At 42.6% G+C, this 15,404-nt stretch overlaps 1 protein-coding gene across 1 annotated transcript in view; it reads left to right on the top strand.

The window, feature by feature from the left end:
* Positions 1-15,404, top strand: part of lrp1b (LDL receptor related protein 1B) — a 1,292,371-nt gene that overhangs the window by 881,660 nt on the left and 395,307 nt on the right. The window contains exon 35 of the mRNA XM_033023505.1: positions 1,745-1,876. Coding sequence (XP_032879396.1) covers positions 1,745-1,876 — 132 coding nt within the window. The remainder of the gene's footprint in view (positions 1-1,744; positions 1,877-15,404) is intronic.

The raw sequence follows: 15,404 nt of genomic DNA, 5'->3' as shown, positions 1-15,404 counted from the left end.
TTGTAGATCTACTGGTTATTGGATGCACCATCTTTAATATAATTATTTTTTCTGCTCCTAGATTAATTAAAAAGCACCAGATTCAAACCCAGGGCTAAATTGAAGGTTAATCTTGCACATTGTACCACTCCTCCCAAAAACCAACCATCACCTACACACCCCTCCCACTGACTCCTCTCACCCATGTGTTCCCACCTACCCCTCCTCGCCCAGATCCACCTACTGCTTTCCAGCTCTTGTACACCCTTCCTCCTGACCTCTTTATCCTGGCTATCTCCCCTTTCACAGCCCAGATGGTGGGTCCTGACCTGAAACGTTGCATGTCCATTCCCCTCCACAGATACTGCTTGACCCAATAAATTCCTTCAGCAGGTCAAACAGCATCCGTGGAGGGAAATCCACAGTTGTTGCATCATGCTTCATTATTAGTCTGGAGATTAAAATGAATAAATGTTATCAATCAATGCTTTGAATGGTCTCTGCTTGTAAATTGTTAATATCAGTCAAGGTCTAGTTAAACAATAGACAATAGACAATAGGTGCAGGAGTAGGCCATTTGGCCCTTCGAGCCAGCACCACCATTCAATGTGATCATGGCTGATCATCCCCAATCGGTACCCCATTCCTGCCTTCTCCCCTTATCCCCTGACTCCGCTATTTTTAAGAGCACTATCTAGCTCTCTCTTGAAAGCATCCAGAGAACCTGCCTCCACCACCCACTGAGGCAGAGAATTCCACAGACTCACCACTCTCTGTGAGAAAAAGTGTTTCCTCGTCTCCGTTCTAAAAAGCTTACTCCTTATTCTTAAACTGTGGCCCCTGGTTCTGGACTCCCCCAACATCGGGAACATGTTTCCTGCCTCTAGCGTGTCCAAGCCCTTAACAATCTTATATGTTTCTACGAGATACCCTCTCATCCTTCTAAACTCCAGAGTGTACAAGCCCAGCTGCTCCATTCTCTCAGCATATGACAGTCCCGCCATCCCGGGAATTAACCTGTAAACCTACGCTGCACTCCCTCAATAGCAAGAATGTCCTTCCTTAAATTAGGGGACCAAAAATGCACACAATACTCCAGGTGTGGTCTCACTAGGGCTCTGTACAACTGCAGAAGGACCTCTTTGCTCCTATATTCGATTCCTCTTGTTATAAAGGCCAACATGCCATTCGCTTTCTTCACTGCCTGCTGTACCTGCATGCTTACTTTCATAGATTGATGTACAAGGACCCCCAGATCTCGTTGTACTTCCCCTTTTCCCAACTTGACGCCATTTAGTAATCTGCCTTCCTGTTTTTGCTACCAAAGTGGATAACCTCACATTTATCTGCATTAAACTTCATCTGCCATGCATCTGCCCAATCCCCCAATCTGTCCAAGTCACCCTGCATTCTCATAGCATCCTCCGCACAGTTCACACTGTCACCCAACTTTGTGTCATCTGCAAATTTGCTAATGTTACTTTGAATCCCTTCATCCAAATCATTGATGTATATTGTAAATAGCTGCGGTCCCCGCACCGAGCCTTGCGGTACCACACTAGTCACCGCCTACCATTCTGAAAGGGACCCGTTAATCCCTACTCTTTGTTTCCTGTCTGCCAACCACTTCTCTATCCATGTCAGCATTGATTTGATGCAAGATATGATATTGTATATGTAGAGACGGTATAGTAAGTAACTAAAAGGGAGCTTATTCTGTCATATCCATCTTCTCTGAAAATAACATGGGAATTGTGTTTATCAGGATTTGGATCGTTCCTGATGTATTCTGTTCATGAAGAGATCCGAGGAATACCACTTGAACCGAATGATAGATCAGATGCCTTGCTACCAATATCTGGAACATCGCTTACAGTAGGAATAGATTTTCATGCAGGTTTGTTTCTCTCCCATATTTTGTCAGTCTAAAGTGTTAATGCGTTCCTATTTATGCAGCAAGATTAACACAACACTACTACATTTAATCAATTACTTTTGCTCACATTGTCACACATTAAACTAACTGCTATCCTAAAATATGTTTTTCTCTTTTAACTCAGAATTCAGTATAATTCAAATGTTTTGCTTCAGTTTATTTTCTTGACCAAATCTTGTATTTCAACAAATCAAAACAACTCAAAATAAATCATGAGACACTGGCTGAACAAATGGTTCTTTGAATGTATTATATGTGGGCAGAGCTGCTCAATAAATAGCTCTTTGTTTGATGTATTGACTGAGAATGCCACTAATATCATTATTCACTGGATGGTTATTACTACTTGTTTGAACGCAGGGTCAAAATCTTTTAGTGACCTGAATGTAAATTAAACACATGCACAATATCATGAAAATATTCTGCATCTTGTCCATACTGTTGTTCTGACAACCAGATAAGTGTTTGCCCTGTTACATTGACCTGCCTATAAATTACCTCACTCTTAGGCTCAGAAATACAAATGAAAGCATGACCAACGTTAGCCTTGAATATAGCGGTCAGGACTTCTTGTGCACACCAACACAAGACGCTCAGTGAATAGCTGTTAAACATGCACTGCCAGAATCTGTGACATTTTGATGGGGAAGTAAGTAGATATGCAATGCCTTCTAGACAACCAATAGCTACCACACTGGCAAAGTATCTGACAGGCTACTGATGTTCCAATTTTCATTCCTTTTAAAACATGATGTTCATATAGCAGCAAATGTTAGCTTAGTTAGGAAGTATTCCATTTGTACTTTCTTTCTGGAACTTCAATGGAATTGTGGAATCATCATATCAAAGAAAATGTACAATCCAAAAAAGGACAAGTCAGCTCACAATGCTAAATCCAATCAATAAAGAATTACCCAACTTCTAGCACTAGGTCCAGAGCCTTGCAAGTTATGGGCCTTCAAATGAACATCAAAATATTGTTTTAAACATGATAAAGGCTTTTTCCTCCAACAAAACAGTGAATTCCAAAACTTTACGACACTCTGGGTGAATAAACCTTTCCAATCCTTGTAGACGAAAATGCTGGAAGAATTCAGCCGGTGAAGCAGCATCTATGGAGAGAAGGAATAGGCGACGTTTCTGGTCGAGACCCTTCTTCAATCCTTGTAGTGTCTACTCTCCAATCCTTATTGTGTCTCCTCTCCAATCCTTGTAGAAATTATGTTATATCTTGGCCTTTTGTTTTTTTAATCATTTTGCAGAGAGGAATTTGTCTTTCCTTCTTTGTTCTGTCTCAGCATTTTTACGTTAATTAGCATTTCCTTGTTCCAAAATAAAAGAATGTTAGTAACAGTGATAACAAAGGATGAGATTACTATAGATGTCAGTAAATAATCCTGGCTCAGAAGCCCAAGACACAGAATCAACTTGGGTGAGAATAAACTCCCTAACAACAGCCATCGTAATAAAATACTGCAATAATCATTATTAAATTTAATCTTCAGATGGATTTCTAATCGTTGAGAATGAGTTCATGGAGGGTATTTGGGGGCAGTTTCTCAAAACAGTATCAAAAAACAGGTACTAGGTTGTTAGAAATAATTTCAGGAGATAGGAATAATTAATGATTTCAGTTGAGGATCATATTCACAAATAGAAGTCTGAAACTAGTGTCTTAAATATAAATTAAATTAATTGCAAAGAAATAAGGATGCAGTAGGAATATTGACCAAAGAAGGGATCAAGATATTTTGAGATGGGACAAGAAAGAGTTGAGATATTTGGATGGGTCAAGATGGAATGAAGACTGACACAAAGCATCATCTGTCCATTCCTTCCATAGATGCTGCCTGACCCACTGTGTTCTGCCAGCACATTATGTTTTTTTTCTAATAGGATAAACAATTGGTATGCATCCTAATATCTTCAAAGAATTGGTGCAGGAATAACATGTACTTCAGTAATGTTATAAGATTCTGGAAATGTCCCCACAATTGGAAAGCTGGTAATGTCACTGAATTTAGGAGGGATATGGAAAGTAGGAAGCAATTGGCAGCTGGCCAAATATCTGTTCTTGAACAAAAGTTGAAATTCACCACTGATCAAGGAGAAAATTAAATATAAATAAACAGAGCATGCTTTCATGAAAGGAAAATTGTGTTTGAAAAACTTATTGGAACTCTTTGAGGATGGATAGATATGTATAAAACAAGTTATGGGACACAGAAAATCCGTCTAAGGCTAGTTAAGATTAGGCAAATTTGGTAGAAAAAGTATGGGGTGGGGAAAAGTGAGGACACCACATTGTTAGAAAGAATTTTAAAAATCAATATTATTTTTCAATGGAGAGAGACAACAAAAATATTTGCACACAGAAAACGGTGTGTCCTCATACCTAAAGCACAGAAAGCTGCAACGTGCAATAAGCAAAGCAAGTGCAATGTTGCTCTTTATTGCAAGAAAAAGATGGGAACATGTATTACAGTTTATCAGAGGACTTGTGGAACCACACCTGGAGTGCTGCAAAAATTCACTTCAGAATCAAAGAAACGGCCAAAATGTCCAACCAGCAGTTAAAGCTCTGGGCAGTCGGTGATCCTTAAACAATCTTAATCTGGTGTACTTTCTAATTCTTGATACCTATTTGGGTGTGTGACTAGAAGTATGGGGCTCCTAACTTCCATTCCTTTTATCAAATCCGATTGCATGCTCATTATTTTATTATGACAAATGCTAACTTTACATATTAATTATTTCTTCAAGGAAGTATTAAATGTGTTATATCTGGCAGAGTGGTGCAACAGAGAGTGTTGTTGCCTCACAGCTATAGAGTCAGGTTTGAACCTGACCTTTTCTGCTCTGTGTAGAGTTTACATAATGTGGTTTCCCCTGAATGCCCTAGTTTCCCCCATATCTAAAAATAGTGCCGATTGGTCAACTAATATGCTGCTGTAAATTATAACTCCTATTGCTGGATGGGAGAATCAGTGGGGAGTTGATAGGCGTGGCAAGTGAAATAATTGATCACAGGGAGATACTGTAATTGGGAGAAATAGGATTGAGAGTTGCTATGTAGGTGAAGGCCACAATGATCTCTCACTGTATCATCAAGGAAATGTTAAAAGAAATATAAGTATTGGAATCTGTGCAAGAACTGTAGACACAGTGGTGTGGCAGTAGAGTCGCTGCCTTTACAGTGCAACATTCCTGGGTTTGATCTTGAATACGGGTGCTGTTCGTACAGATTTTCTACATTCTTCCTGTGACTCCATAAGTTTTCTCCAGGTGCTCTGGTTTCCTCCCACATTTCAAAGATGTGCAGGTTTGAAGATTAATTGGCTTCTATAAATTGTCTTAGAGTTAAGATAAACTAGAGATTGCTAGTCTGCGTGGACTTGTTGGGCTGAAAAGCCTGTTTTCACATTATATCTTTAACTTTAACTAAACAACATTTTGCATTTCATACTGTATTTCTAGCAACCTCCAGGTGAATCCATTTATGCCTGAACAAATGAATTACATACAGCTGAATGCTATGATTACTTTAAGTCTTCATGTTTTCAGTGTTGGGAACAAATGAATTACATACAGCTGAATGCTATGATTACTTTAAGTCTTTATGTTTTCAGTTTTGGACCTTCTGTGCCTGCCATTAATTTTCTCCGGTAGCTTTGGCATGCCTCTTTGGCTGTGACTTTGGGAGTCTGGCATCACATGAATAAATCTGACAACTGCTATAACAATTGTTAAAGCCAATCTTAACTACAAAAATGACATTGTTTAGGAAGGTTAAAATAACCCTGCCATTAACCTTTCCACTTCAGCTGCTTGAATACCAGTATTGGGATCAATAATCCTATAGCCAAAAATACAATGCATGCACATGGGTACAAAGAGCTGACTAATGCATGAGTGATGTAATTTCTTACTGAATATCAACAGCAATATTCTATAATGCTCAGTCAACTGACTGCAACATTTTCCAAAGTACCATAATCAATATTGAACCCTAAATAAAAATGGAATATGGAACTACTCAAATCATACATTATCTGGAAGAGGGATACGTAATTAATGTTTCGGGTCAGTAACTATTTATTGATTTAAGCATTAACTATGTCTCTTTTAAAATTTAGTTCGTAATTTTCTCATTTTCAGGGGTAGGATTTACTCACATTTAGAAGAGATTAGGATTAGGGACAGTCATCTTGGATTTGTGTGGGTCAAGTAATGTCTTGCAGACTTGAAGTTTATTGAGGAGATGACGAAGGTGATTGATGAGGGTAGGACAGCGGATGTTATCCACATGGACTTTAATAACAAAATAGTTTGTGTTACATGAGTATACAAACCACTTCTATGAGTGACATGGCTTCCTTCTGCTCATGGATCACTGCATTATGTTCTCCATTGTTGTCTTTGGTGGTCCTTCTGATGTCGTCAGCTTTGAAGAACATACCCAACACTGCAGGTAATCACTAAAGGCCTCTTGCGCTTTACAGGGTTACAGGGTTTCCTTTATTGTCATTCAGACCGAAGTCTGAACGAAATTTCGTGCCTGCAGTCATACATACAATACAATAAAAAACAGCAATAAACACATATTAAGATCCACCACAGTGAGTCCACCTAGCACCTCCTCAGTGTGATGGAGGCAAAAGTCTTAGGTCTGCAGTCTCTTCCCTCCTCTTCTCCTTCTGCGCTGAGGCGATACCCCACCGGGCGATGTTAAAAACAGTCCCGCGGCTCAATCACCGCGGCCCGGGGTGGTCGAAGCTGCCGTCCACCAGTCCCGCCGACGCAGCCGCTGGCTCGCGGCCGAACCCCGGACTCAGGTCACCGCCACCAGAACGCCGTCCCAGCCACCGGACCACCGCTCCAGCCCCGAGCCGGACCGCCCTCACGTGAGTACCGCCACCGTCTCAGCCTCGCGCCAGGCCGCCCCGACATGGGCGCGGCTCCTCCCTCGGGCTGGGCCGCCCCGACATGGGCACCGCTTCTCCCTCGGGCTGGGCCGCCCCGACTGGGCACCGCTTCTCCCTCGGGCTGGGCCGCCCTAACATGGGTGCCGCTCCTCCCTCGGGCTGGGAGCGCCGTACCTCCCCGAGCTCGGCCACTCCGATGGGAGCACCGTTCCTCCCTCGTGCTGGCCGACCTCACGGGATCGTCACAGTCCCTCACGGAAGCCCTGTTCCAGCCCCGAGCCGGACCGTCGTCACGTCAGCGAGCTCAGGGCGAGTCCTGGCGGGCTCTGCCTCCTGAGCCTCGAGGTCACCAGCTCCGCCATTAGGCCTCAGCGCAGACGGAGGCAGAGAAGGGGAATACGACAAAAAGGTCGCATTCCCCCTGCAGGGAGAGTCAGCAAGCCCTGTTTCAACCCTCCCCCCCCCCAAACACAAACTAAAAACCAAATCACATTTAGCAGGTTTCCCGATGCCTCACTTTCTGCTGATTCTCCTATTCTTGCTTCAGCTCTTTTTTTCAATTTTCGAGGAAAGCATCTTGTATTTCATGATACTTTCCTATCAATGTTTGAAAACTATTCAATCTTACTTCCTTCAGCCTTCGATTTGCACGTAATCTGTCTTCATCATTTCTGTGCCTGTGAAATTATTACTTACAAGGAGCAGCAAGACCACAACTGTAAATTGTGGTCATCAAATCCTAGTGATTTGGACAAAGAGTGTGACATATTCTCTTCAGGCAATAGCAACCCAGCAAACTTAAGATTAGTTGCACTGAACAGCTGGAAGAACACACAATGATTTTTTAAAAAAGGCTTTTGTTTTGCTATTTTTACCTGGTAAAAGATCACACCAATTTTCCTTTCCGTTTTCAGTTTGTAGGTCCTGGCACTTGTGCTGTGAGTCAAGGCCTTTACTCTAGCATGGCCTCCCTCAGTAATAGCAAGTGGTTCACCAACCTGAAAGAAATGAGTGGTTAAAGAGATCGGGAATGGGGGGGATTTTCACATATCGTCACACTCTCCAAATATCTAAGTCTACTGATAGGGATGAAAACATTGGAAGATGTTTTCATATTTTACATTGAAACATATCACTTTGAATTCAATATGTAGCTACTGCCAACCGTAAATTATTGTGCATCTGTTCTGTTCTATGTCCTATTAAGCACAAGTAAAATGCAGCCATTACAGGACTACCATATTTCATGCCAAACTATCGCCTTTATTTACTACTTGAGATCCAACACAAATGATGCAGGGATTGCAAAGAACCCATCTTCCAGATATAAAAAATTGGAACATCAGCACATAATTACTATCACGCCACTTACCTTCACAGACTTATAGAAATGGATTCCATGGCCGGCATATTTTTTATGCTCTTTCATTTCTTCCCAGACACGGATAATGGTTATTTTATTTATTTTATTTAATTTGCTTTGTTTGAGGTCAGATTTTGCTAAAACAATGTGTTGCACACACAGAATGAAAATCCCTTAGAGAGAAAATGGAAAATGCACAGTGAATATCTACAACAAGCCAATGGAAACACAGTTCTCAACCAAGCAATTAACTAAAAAAAAACATGGAAAAACATGGCACATGAAAAACTAAAATAGTGAGCAACAATCTGAAGGAATATTTCAGATTTACAAAAATGATTAAGTGTGCCTGTACTATATGTAGATAATATCATTATCATTGACAAGCAAAAAATAGCACTCAATATGTATATGGAATTGCATGCATAACATTGCCCATTTCCTTCTTCCAGTATCTCCCCACCACCATCCAGTTGGGTCAGATTGCACTTACCTAGTTTAATTTCTCTAATTTAATAGTTGAGATCTTCTGAAGCTCTGTTGTCCTTGCCCTACATGTACTATTTAGTACTATCCAATTACACCATCATTATTTTGCTCCTTGTTCCAAAATTGTCCCCCCCCCCCCCCCCCCACCACCATATAAATGCAGCCTAACTAAAAAATATATTGTTAAAGCGGGGACTCGCAGGAGTCCAGCCAAAAACTAAGCAGACACAAGTTGTGTGTTTGAGACATGTTTTAATCAGTAAGATACAGCTTCCTATTCCTCAAATGGGCACGGGCATTGCCCGACCTTAAATACCCCTAAGGGTCAACCCCGTGATCTGCGCCTCCCACACCGAGACACCTAACTCCTCCCTCCAGAGCCGAGGGTTCGCTCTGCCAGTGGCCGACCACCAGGTGCTGCCACATTGTATTTATTTTGAAATCTCTGTAAAATCGTAATTTCTACAGGCTTCCTCATCATCTCAACATCATTTGCCTCCTGGTTTTGGTCACTCTGACATTAGAAACATAGAAACATAGAAAGTAGGTGCGAGAGTAGACCACCAGGTCCGTCGAGCCCGCACCGCCATTCGCTCATGGCTGAACACTAAACAGACACACTTACCCACAAACAGTAGACACAAGACACAGAACACAAGACACTACCCTCCCCTTTATACCGCTATCACCCCTCTCCACCCCAAGAACCGCGTGATCTCCTGGGGGAGGCAAAAAAACGGATAAAAACCCAGGTCCAATTCGGGAAAAAAATCCGGGAAATTCCTCTCCGACCCCAATCCAGGCGATCGACACTTGTCCAGGAGATCACTCAGGTCTTACTATACTAACCATACCTAGGTCCATATCCCTGCCCTCTCCCCGTAGCCCCTTATCCCCTTGGCAGCTAAAAAACCATCTATTTTAGACTTAAATATATTTAACGTTTCTGCTTCCACTGCTCCCTGGGGCAGTGAATTCCATAAACTAACCACCCTCTGGGTGAAGAAGTTCTTCCTCATCTCAGTTTTAAAAGAGCCCCCCCTTATTCTGCAACTATGTCCCCTAGTTCTAGTTTCCCCGATCATCGGGAACATCCTCGGTGCATCCACCCGATCAAGGCCCCTCACGATCTTATATGTTTCAATGAGATCGCCTCTCATTCTTCTAAACTCCAAAGAGTAGAGTTCCAGCTTACTTAACCTTTCCTCATATGTCAATCCCCTCATTGCAGGAATTAATCTTGTAAACCTTCGCTGCACTGCCTCCAGGGCTAGTACATCCTTTCTTAAGTATGGACCCCAGAACTGTACACAGTATTCCAAATGTGGTCTCACTAATACTGTGTACAGCTGCAGCAAGACCTCCGTGTTTTTATACTCAATCCCCCTAGCAATAAAGGCCAAAACTCCATTGGCCTTCCTGATTGCTTGCTGCACCTGCATACTGACTTTTAGTGATTCATGTACTAATACCCCTAGATCCCTTTGCGTTGCATTACAACGCAGCTCCTCCTCATTTAGAAAATAACTTGCCCTATCTTTTTTCTTCCCAAAGTGAATGACTTCACATTTACTAGTATTAAATTTCATCTGCCAAGTTGTTGCCCACTCACCTAGCTTATCTATATCCTTTTGCAGACTCTTCCTATCCTCCTCATCCCCTACTTTTCCTCCCATTTTTGTATCGTCCGCAAATTTTGATATATTACACTTGGTTCCCTCCTCCAAATCATTTATATAAATTGTGAACAACTGGGGTCCCAGCACCGACCCTTGCGGAACCCCGCTAGTTACCGGTTGCCATCCCGAGTATGAACCATTTATCCCCACTCTCTGCTTCCTATTTGTTAGCCAATCCTCTACCCATGCTAATATATTACCCCCAATCCCATAATTTTTTATTTTTAGCAATAGTCTCTTATGTGGCACCTTGTCAAAAGCCTTTTGGAAGTCCAAGTATACCACATCCACCGGTTCCCCTTTATCCACCCGGGTTGTTACTTCCTCAAAGAATTCGAGCAGATTCGTTAAACAGGACTTCCCCTTCACAAAACCATGCTGGTTCTGTCCGATGAAGTCATGTTTATCCAAGTGCCCCGTTAGTGTTTCTTTAATAATTGTCTCTAACATTTTACCCACCACCGATGTTAGACTAACCGGTCTATAGTTACCCGCCTTCTGTTTACTTCCTTTTTTAAATATAGGTGTTACATTGGCCATTTTCCAATCCACTGGGACCGTTCCTGCCTCCAGGGAGTTTTGGAAAATTATCACCAATGCATCCACAATCCCCACCGCTATCTCCCTCAAGACCCTTGGATGTAATCCATCAGGCCCAGGGGATTTATCCTCCTTCAGTCTCATTAATTTCCCTAATACCACCTCCTTGGTGATCTTAATAGTATTTAGCTCCTCCATTCCTACCGCCCCCTGTTTATCCAGCGTTGGAATATTTTTTGTGTCTTCTATGGTGAAGACTGATACAAAATACTCGTTTAATGCCTTTGCCATTTCCATGTTCCCCACCAACAACTCTCCAGTCTCACCCTCCAATCGACCAACGTTCACCTTAGCCACCCTTTTTCTTTTTATATAGCTATAAAAACTCTTACTATTAGTTTTTATGTTGTTCGCTAAATTCCTTTCATATTCTATTTTCCCCGTCTTAATTAATCTCTTAGTTATTTTTTGCTGACCTTTAAATGCTTCCCAATCCTCTACCCTCCCACTATCTCTGGCTACCTTATATGCCCTTGCCTTCAGCCGAATACTATCCTTTATAGTTTTACTGAGCCATGGCTGACTGTTCTTACCCTTACCCCTTTTTTTCTTCATAGGAATAAATTTTTCTTGAAGGTTATACAGTAGATCCTTAAACGTACACCACTGCTCATGTACCGTCTTATTCTTGAGTCTGCTATCCCAGTCAACTTTGATCAGCTCAGTCCTCATACCTTCATAATCCCCCTTATTTAGACTAAGCACCCTAGCCTGAGTTTCAACCTGCTCCCCTTCTATTTGAATATGGAATTCGACCATATTGTGGTCACTTGTTCCCAACGAGTCCCTAACTATGACATTTTTAATTAATCCTGCTTCATTACACAGGACCAGATCCAAGATTGCCTCCCCCCTTGTCGGTTCTGTGACATACTGTTCTAGGAACCCGTCTCTAATACATTCTATAAACTCTTCCTCTAGTCTACCCTGCCCAGTTTGGTTTGCCCAATTAATATGAAAATTGAAGTCCCCCATGATTACAGCAGTTCCCTTTTTACATGCGTCAACTATTTGCAGATTTATGTTCTGACTAACAGCGTCACAGCTATTTGGAGGTCTATAAATTACACCCACTAGTGTTTTTTTCCCCTTGTTATTCTCTATCTGTTATTAAGACTGCTTTTCGACGCAGAGGCCAGGCACTTTGAAAATGTCTCACTAAATCTCACCATGTTTTACCGTCTCTTTCCTCCCTAGGCCACCCCTTGAAACTTTTGGCTAGGCTTTTAACCATCAATTCTTTTCTTTCCTTCTGTGGGTTATTGCCAAATTTTGTTTGATCATATCTATGTGAAACATGTTGAGGTGTTCTCTGTGGGTAAAGTTGCTAGATAAGTACAAGATGTACTAGTGAAACTTGCAGTAAAATGAAAGACATATATATATATATATATATATATATATATATATATATATATATATATACAACAAATCCTTTGACCATATGTCTTATTGCCCAGTTTATACAGTATATGAATTTGAACAGGAAATTATTCTGTTGTCCTTTTCATTCTGGATCATTCTCAGCGTATGAAATGAGATTACAAGTGAATAGGTTCATATGTGATATTCTGCTAATGTATCAGTGCAGGATATTGGTATTCATTATCCAAAAGTGGTTATGTTACACTCTACCATAATGGGATGTATGTGAAATCTACATTTCCCCCATGTGTGTTACAATGGTATACTGGGTGACATGGGACATAATCACAGTGGCCGAGAAGAAAGTTGGAATCAACAAATCACAGTTCCTTGTCACTTCACAGTGCCGTTATTAGGTAGAAAAGTTTGCCAAGATGAAGTAATGGTAACTTGGACTAATGGAGCATTTCCATAATGTTTTAAGCATATCATCCTTTGAGTATAAAGTTCTAACATGTCAAAAGAGACTGCAAAGTCACCAACTTCCAGTTTAAGATTTTCTATTCAAGACAAATATACCAGTTTTATTATTTACTAGACCAAGTGGGACCCGTTGGATCCCTGTCACACGGGAGGCCTGGTTCCCCAACGCAACCCATTCCCCAATGCAATATTGCACCACTAACCCGTAGCCCCTATGGGAGGCATGGTCCACCAACTGAAGCCCTTCCCGAATGTAAGATTCCGGCACTCCCCTACCTCCCTCAGCAGTGGACTTAAAAAAGAAAAGTTGAATTACACTTCCCCTGCCTGCCGCAGCAGTTCCAATTGCAATACCAATTTGCCCTGTGTTCCTGTCTTGCAACTTTATATCAAAGTGTGTTGGAAGCTGACAGGAAGGACTTTAAGAGTAAAAATCTAGTTAAAGTTCACATTTTTAAAGCTTTAATCATTAATAACGTGAAATATAGCGTCATCACTGGAAGCTGCTGGGAAAAGGCGCTCACAAAGAAGCTGCGGTTACCGTTGGCAACGTCCTATTGTGATGTCATTGTGGCACTCGGCAGCCTGAGTGCCCATTGTGATTGGTACATTGTGAGTGGCATTATGACATCACCACTGGAAGCAACTGGAAAAAGGCTCTCTGTGAGAAGCTGATGTTACCGTTGGCAACGAAAGAAGGATATTCTTGCTATTGAGGGAGTGCAGCATAGGTTAACAAGGTTAATTCCCGGGATGCCGGGACTGTCATATGCTGAGACAATGGAGCGGCTGGGCTTGTATACTCTGGAATTAAGAAGGATGAGAGGAGATCTTATTGAAACGTATAAGATTATTAAGGGTTTGGACACACTAGAGGCAGGAAACATATTCCAGATGTTGGGAGAGTCCAGAAACAGGTTCCACAGTTTAAGAATAAGGGGCAAGCCATTTGGAACGGAGATGAGGAAACACTTTTTCACACAGTTGTGAGTGTGGAATTCTCTGCCCCAGAGGGCGGTGAAAGACGGTTCTCTGGATACTTTCAAGCGAGAACTAGGTAGGGCACTTAAAGATAGCGGAGGCAGGGGAAATGGGGGAGAAGGCAGGAAACGGGGTACTGATTGTGGATGATCAGCCATTATCACATTGAACGGCGGTGCTGGCTCGAAAGGGCCAAATGGCCTGCTCCTGCACCTATTGCCTATTGTCCCATTGTGATGTCATTTGTAAATGAGATCCATTGTGATTGGACGTCATTGTGATATGACACGGTGTCATCATCTCTGGAAGCTGCTGGGGGTTGAGGAGAGGCGGAGGGGTGGGGGGTTGTGGCGGGGGGCTGCTAGGGCGGTCGGGCAGCATGGATTCGATGTGTGAAGGAGTTGCGGTCACTTTTCCTCTCTTTTTTTTCCTATTCAAAGACTTTATTCAGCACAAATGCATCACATCAAATCACATTCAGAGGTTACAAGACATCAAGTAATCATTATAGTACAATGATGCATTCATTATTTACAATGCTCTCAACCTCTCCAGAGTCCCCATGGACACCACATGTTCCCTCTCCAGGGACACGCGAGCACGGAAGAGGGGCAGGATGCCGACTCTGGCATGACCATCGACCACTCGCTGCCTGGATCTGCGAATGGCCAGGCCCAGGAGCAAACCGACAGATTTTCACATCATGATAGAAACTAGGCAAACCCCGTAAAGCGGGTTGACTGATGCCCATCACCGGGAGCCAGGAAAAACCCCTTAAGCAACGACCCCGACGGAAAAAATACGTGGCCGGAGTGTGCCATCTACGGGGGTTCTCCGCATACATATTCCTCCGCAGAGTGCTGAGACGGAGAACCGCCACCTGGGTATGCACGCATCCCAAGGACTGGCCACCGTCCTTTAACGGGAGGCACAGGACCGCTGCAGAAACCCAGTGCTTCCTATTTCTCCAAAAGAAATCCACCAGCTTCTTCTGTAATACAGTTGCTAAAATAAATGGCGGGACAAGAGTAGCCAGCCGGTACCATAACATGGAGGCACCAGCTGGTTTATGACCAGCACCCTCCCCTGAAAAGAAAGAACTCCAAGCAGGCCTGACCAGTGCCTCAGCTGGGCGGCCACTTTCATCTCCAGCTCCAGCCAGTTCGCCGGCCAATCATCCTCAGAGGGACTCAGCTATCTCTCTCTCCCTCTCCCTCTCCCTCTCCCTCTCCCTCTCCCTCTCCCTCTCCCTCTCCCTCTCCCTCTCCCTCTCCCTCTCCCTCTCCCTCTCCCTCTCCCTCTCCCTCTCCCTCTCCCTCTCCCTCTCCCTCTCCCCCTCCCTCTCCCTCTCCCTCTCCCTCTCCCTCTCCCTCTCCCTCTCCCTCTCCCTCTCCCCTCTCTCTCTCTTCTGAGTACGGCGTGGATGGTAAAAGTGTGAGTCAGAATATATAAAATTTTAAGCGCTAGTGCATAGCATTTTGAGGAAGATACAAAACATACCTACAAACATACATATATACAGACATACAAGATCAGACTTTTATAGGTATATAGATAGATTGTCATGTTTATTACATTATATTTTCATGCCAAATAAACATAAA

The sequence above is a fragment of the Amblyraja radiata genome, chromosome 7, assembly GCF_010909765.2.
Source record: "Amblyraja radiata isolate CabotCenter1 chromosome 7, sAmbRad1.1.pri, whole genome shotgun sequence".
NCBI lineage: Eukaryota > Metazoa > Chordata > Chondrichthyes > Rajiformes > Rajidae > Amblyraja > Amblyraja radiata.
Note: the sequence above shows the minus strand (reverse complement) of the source record. Positions and strands in the feature narration are given on the sequence as shown.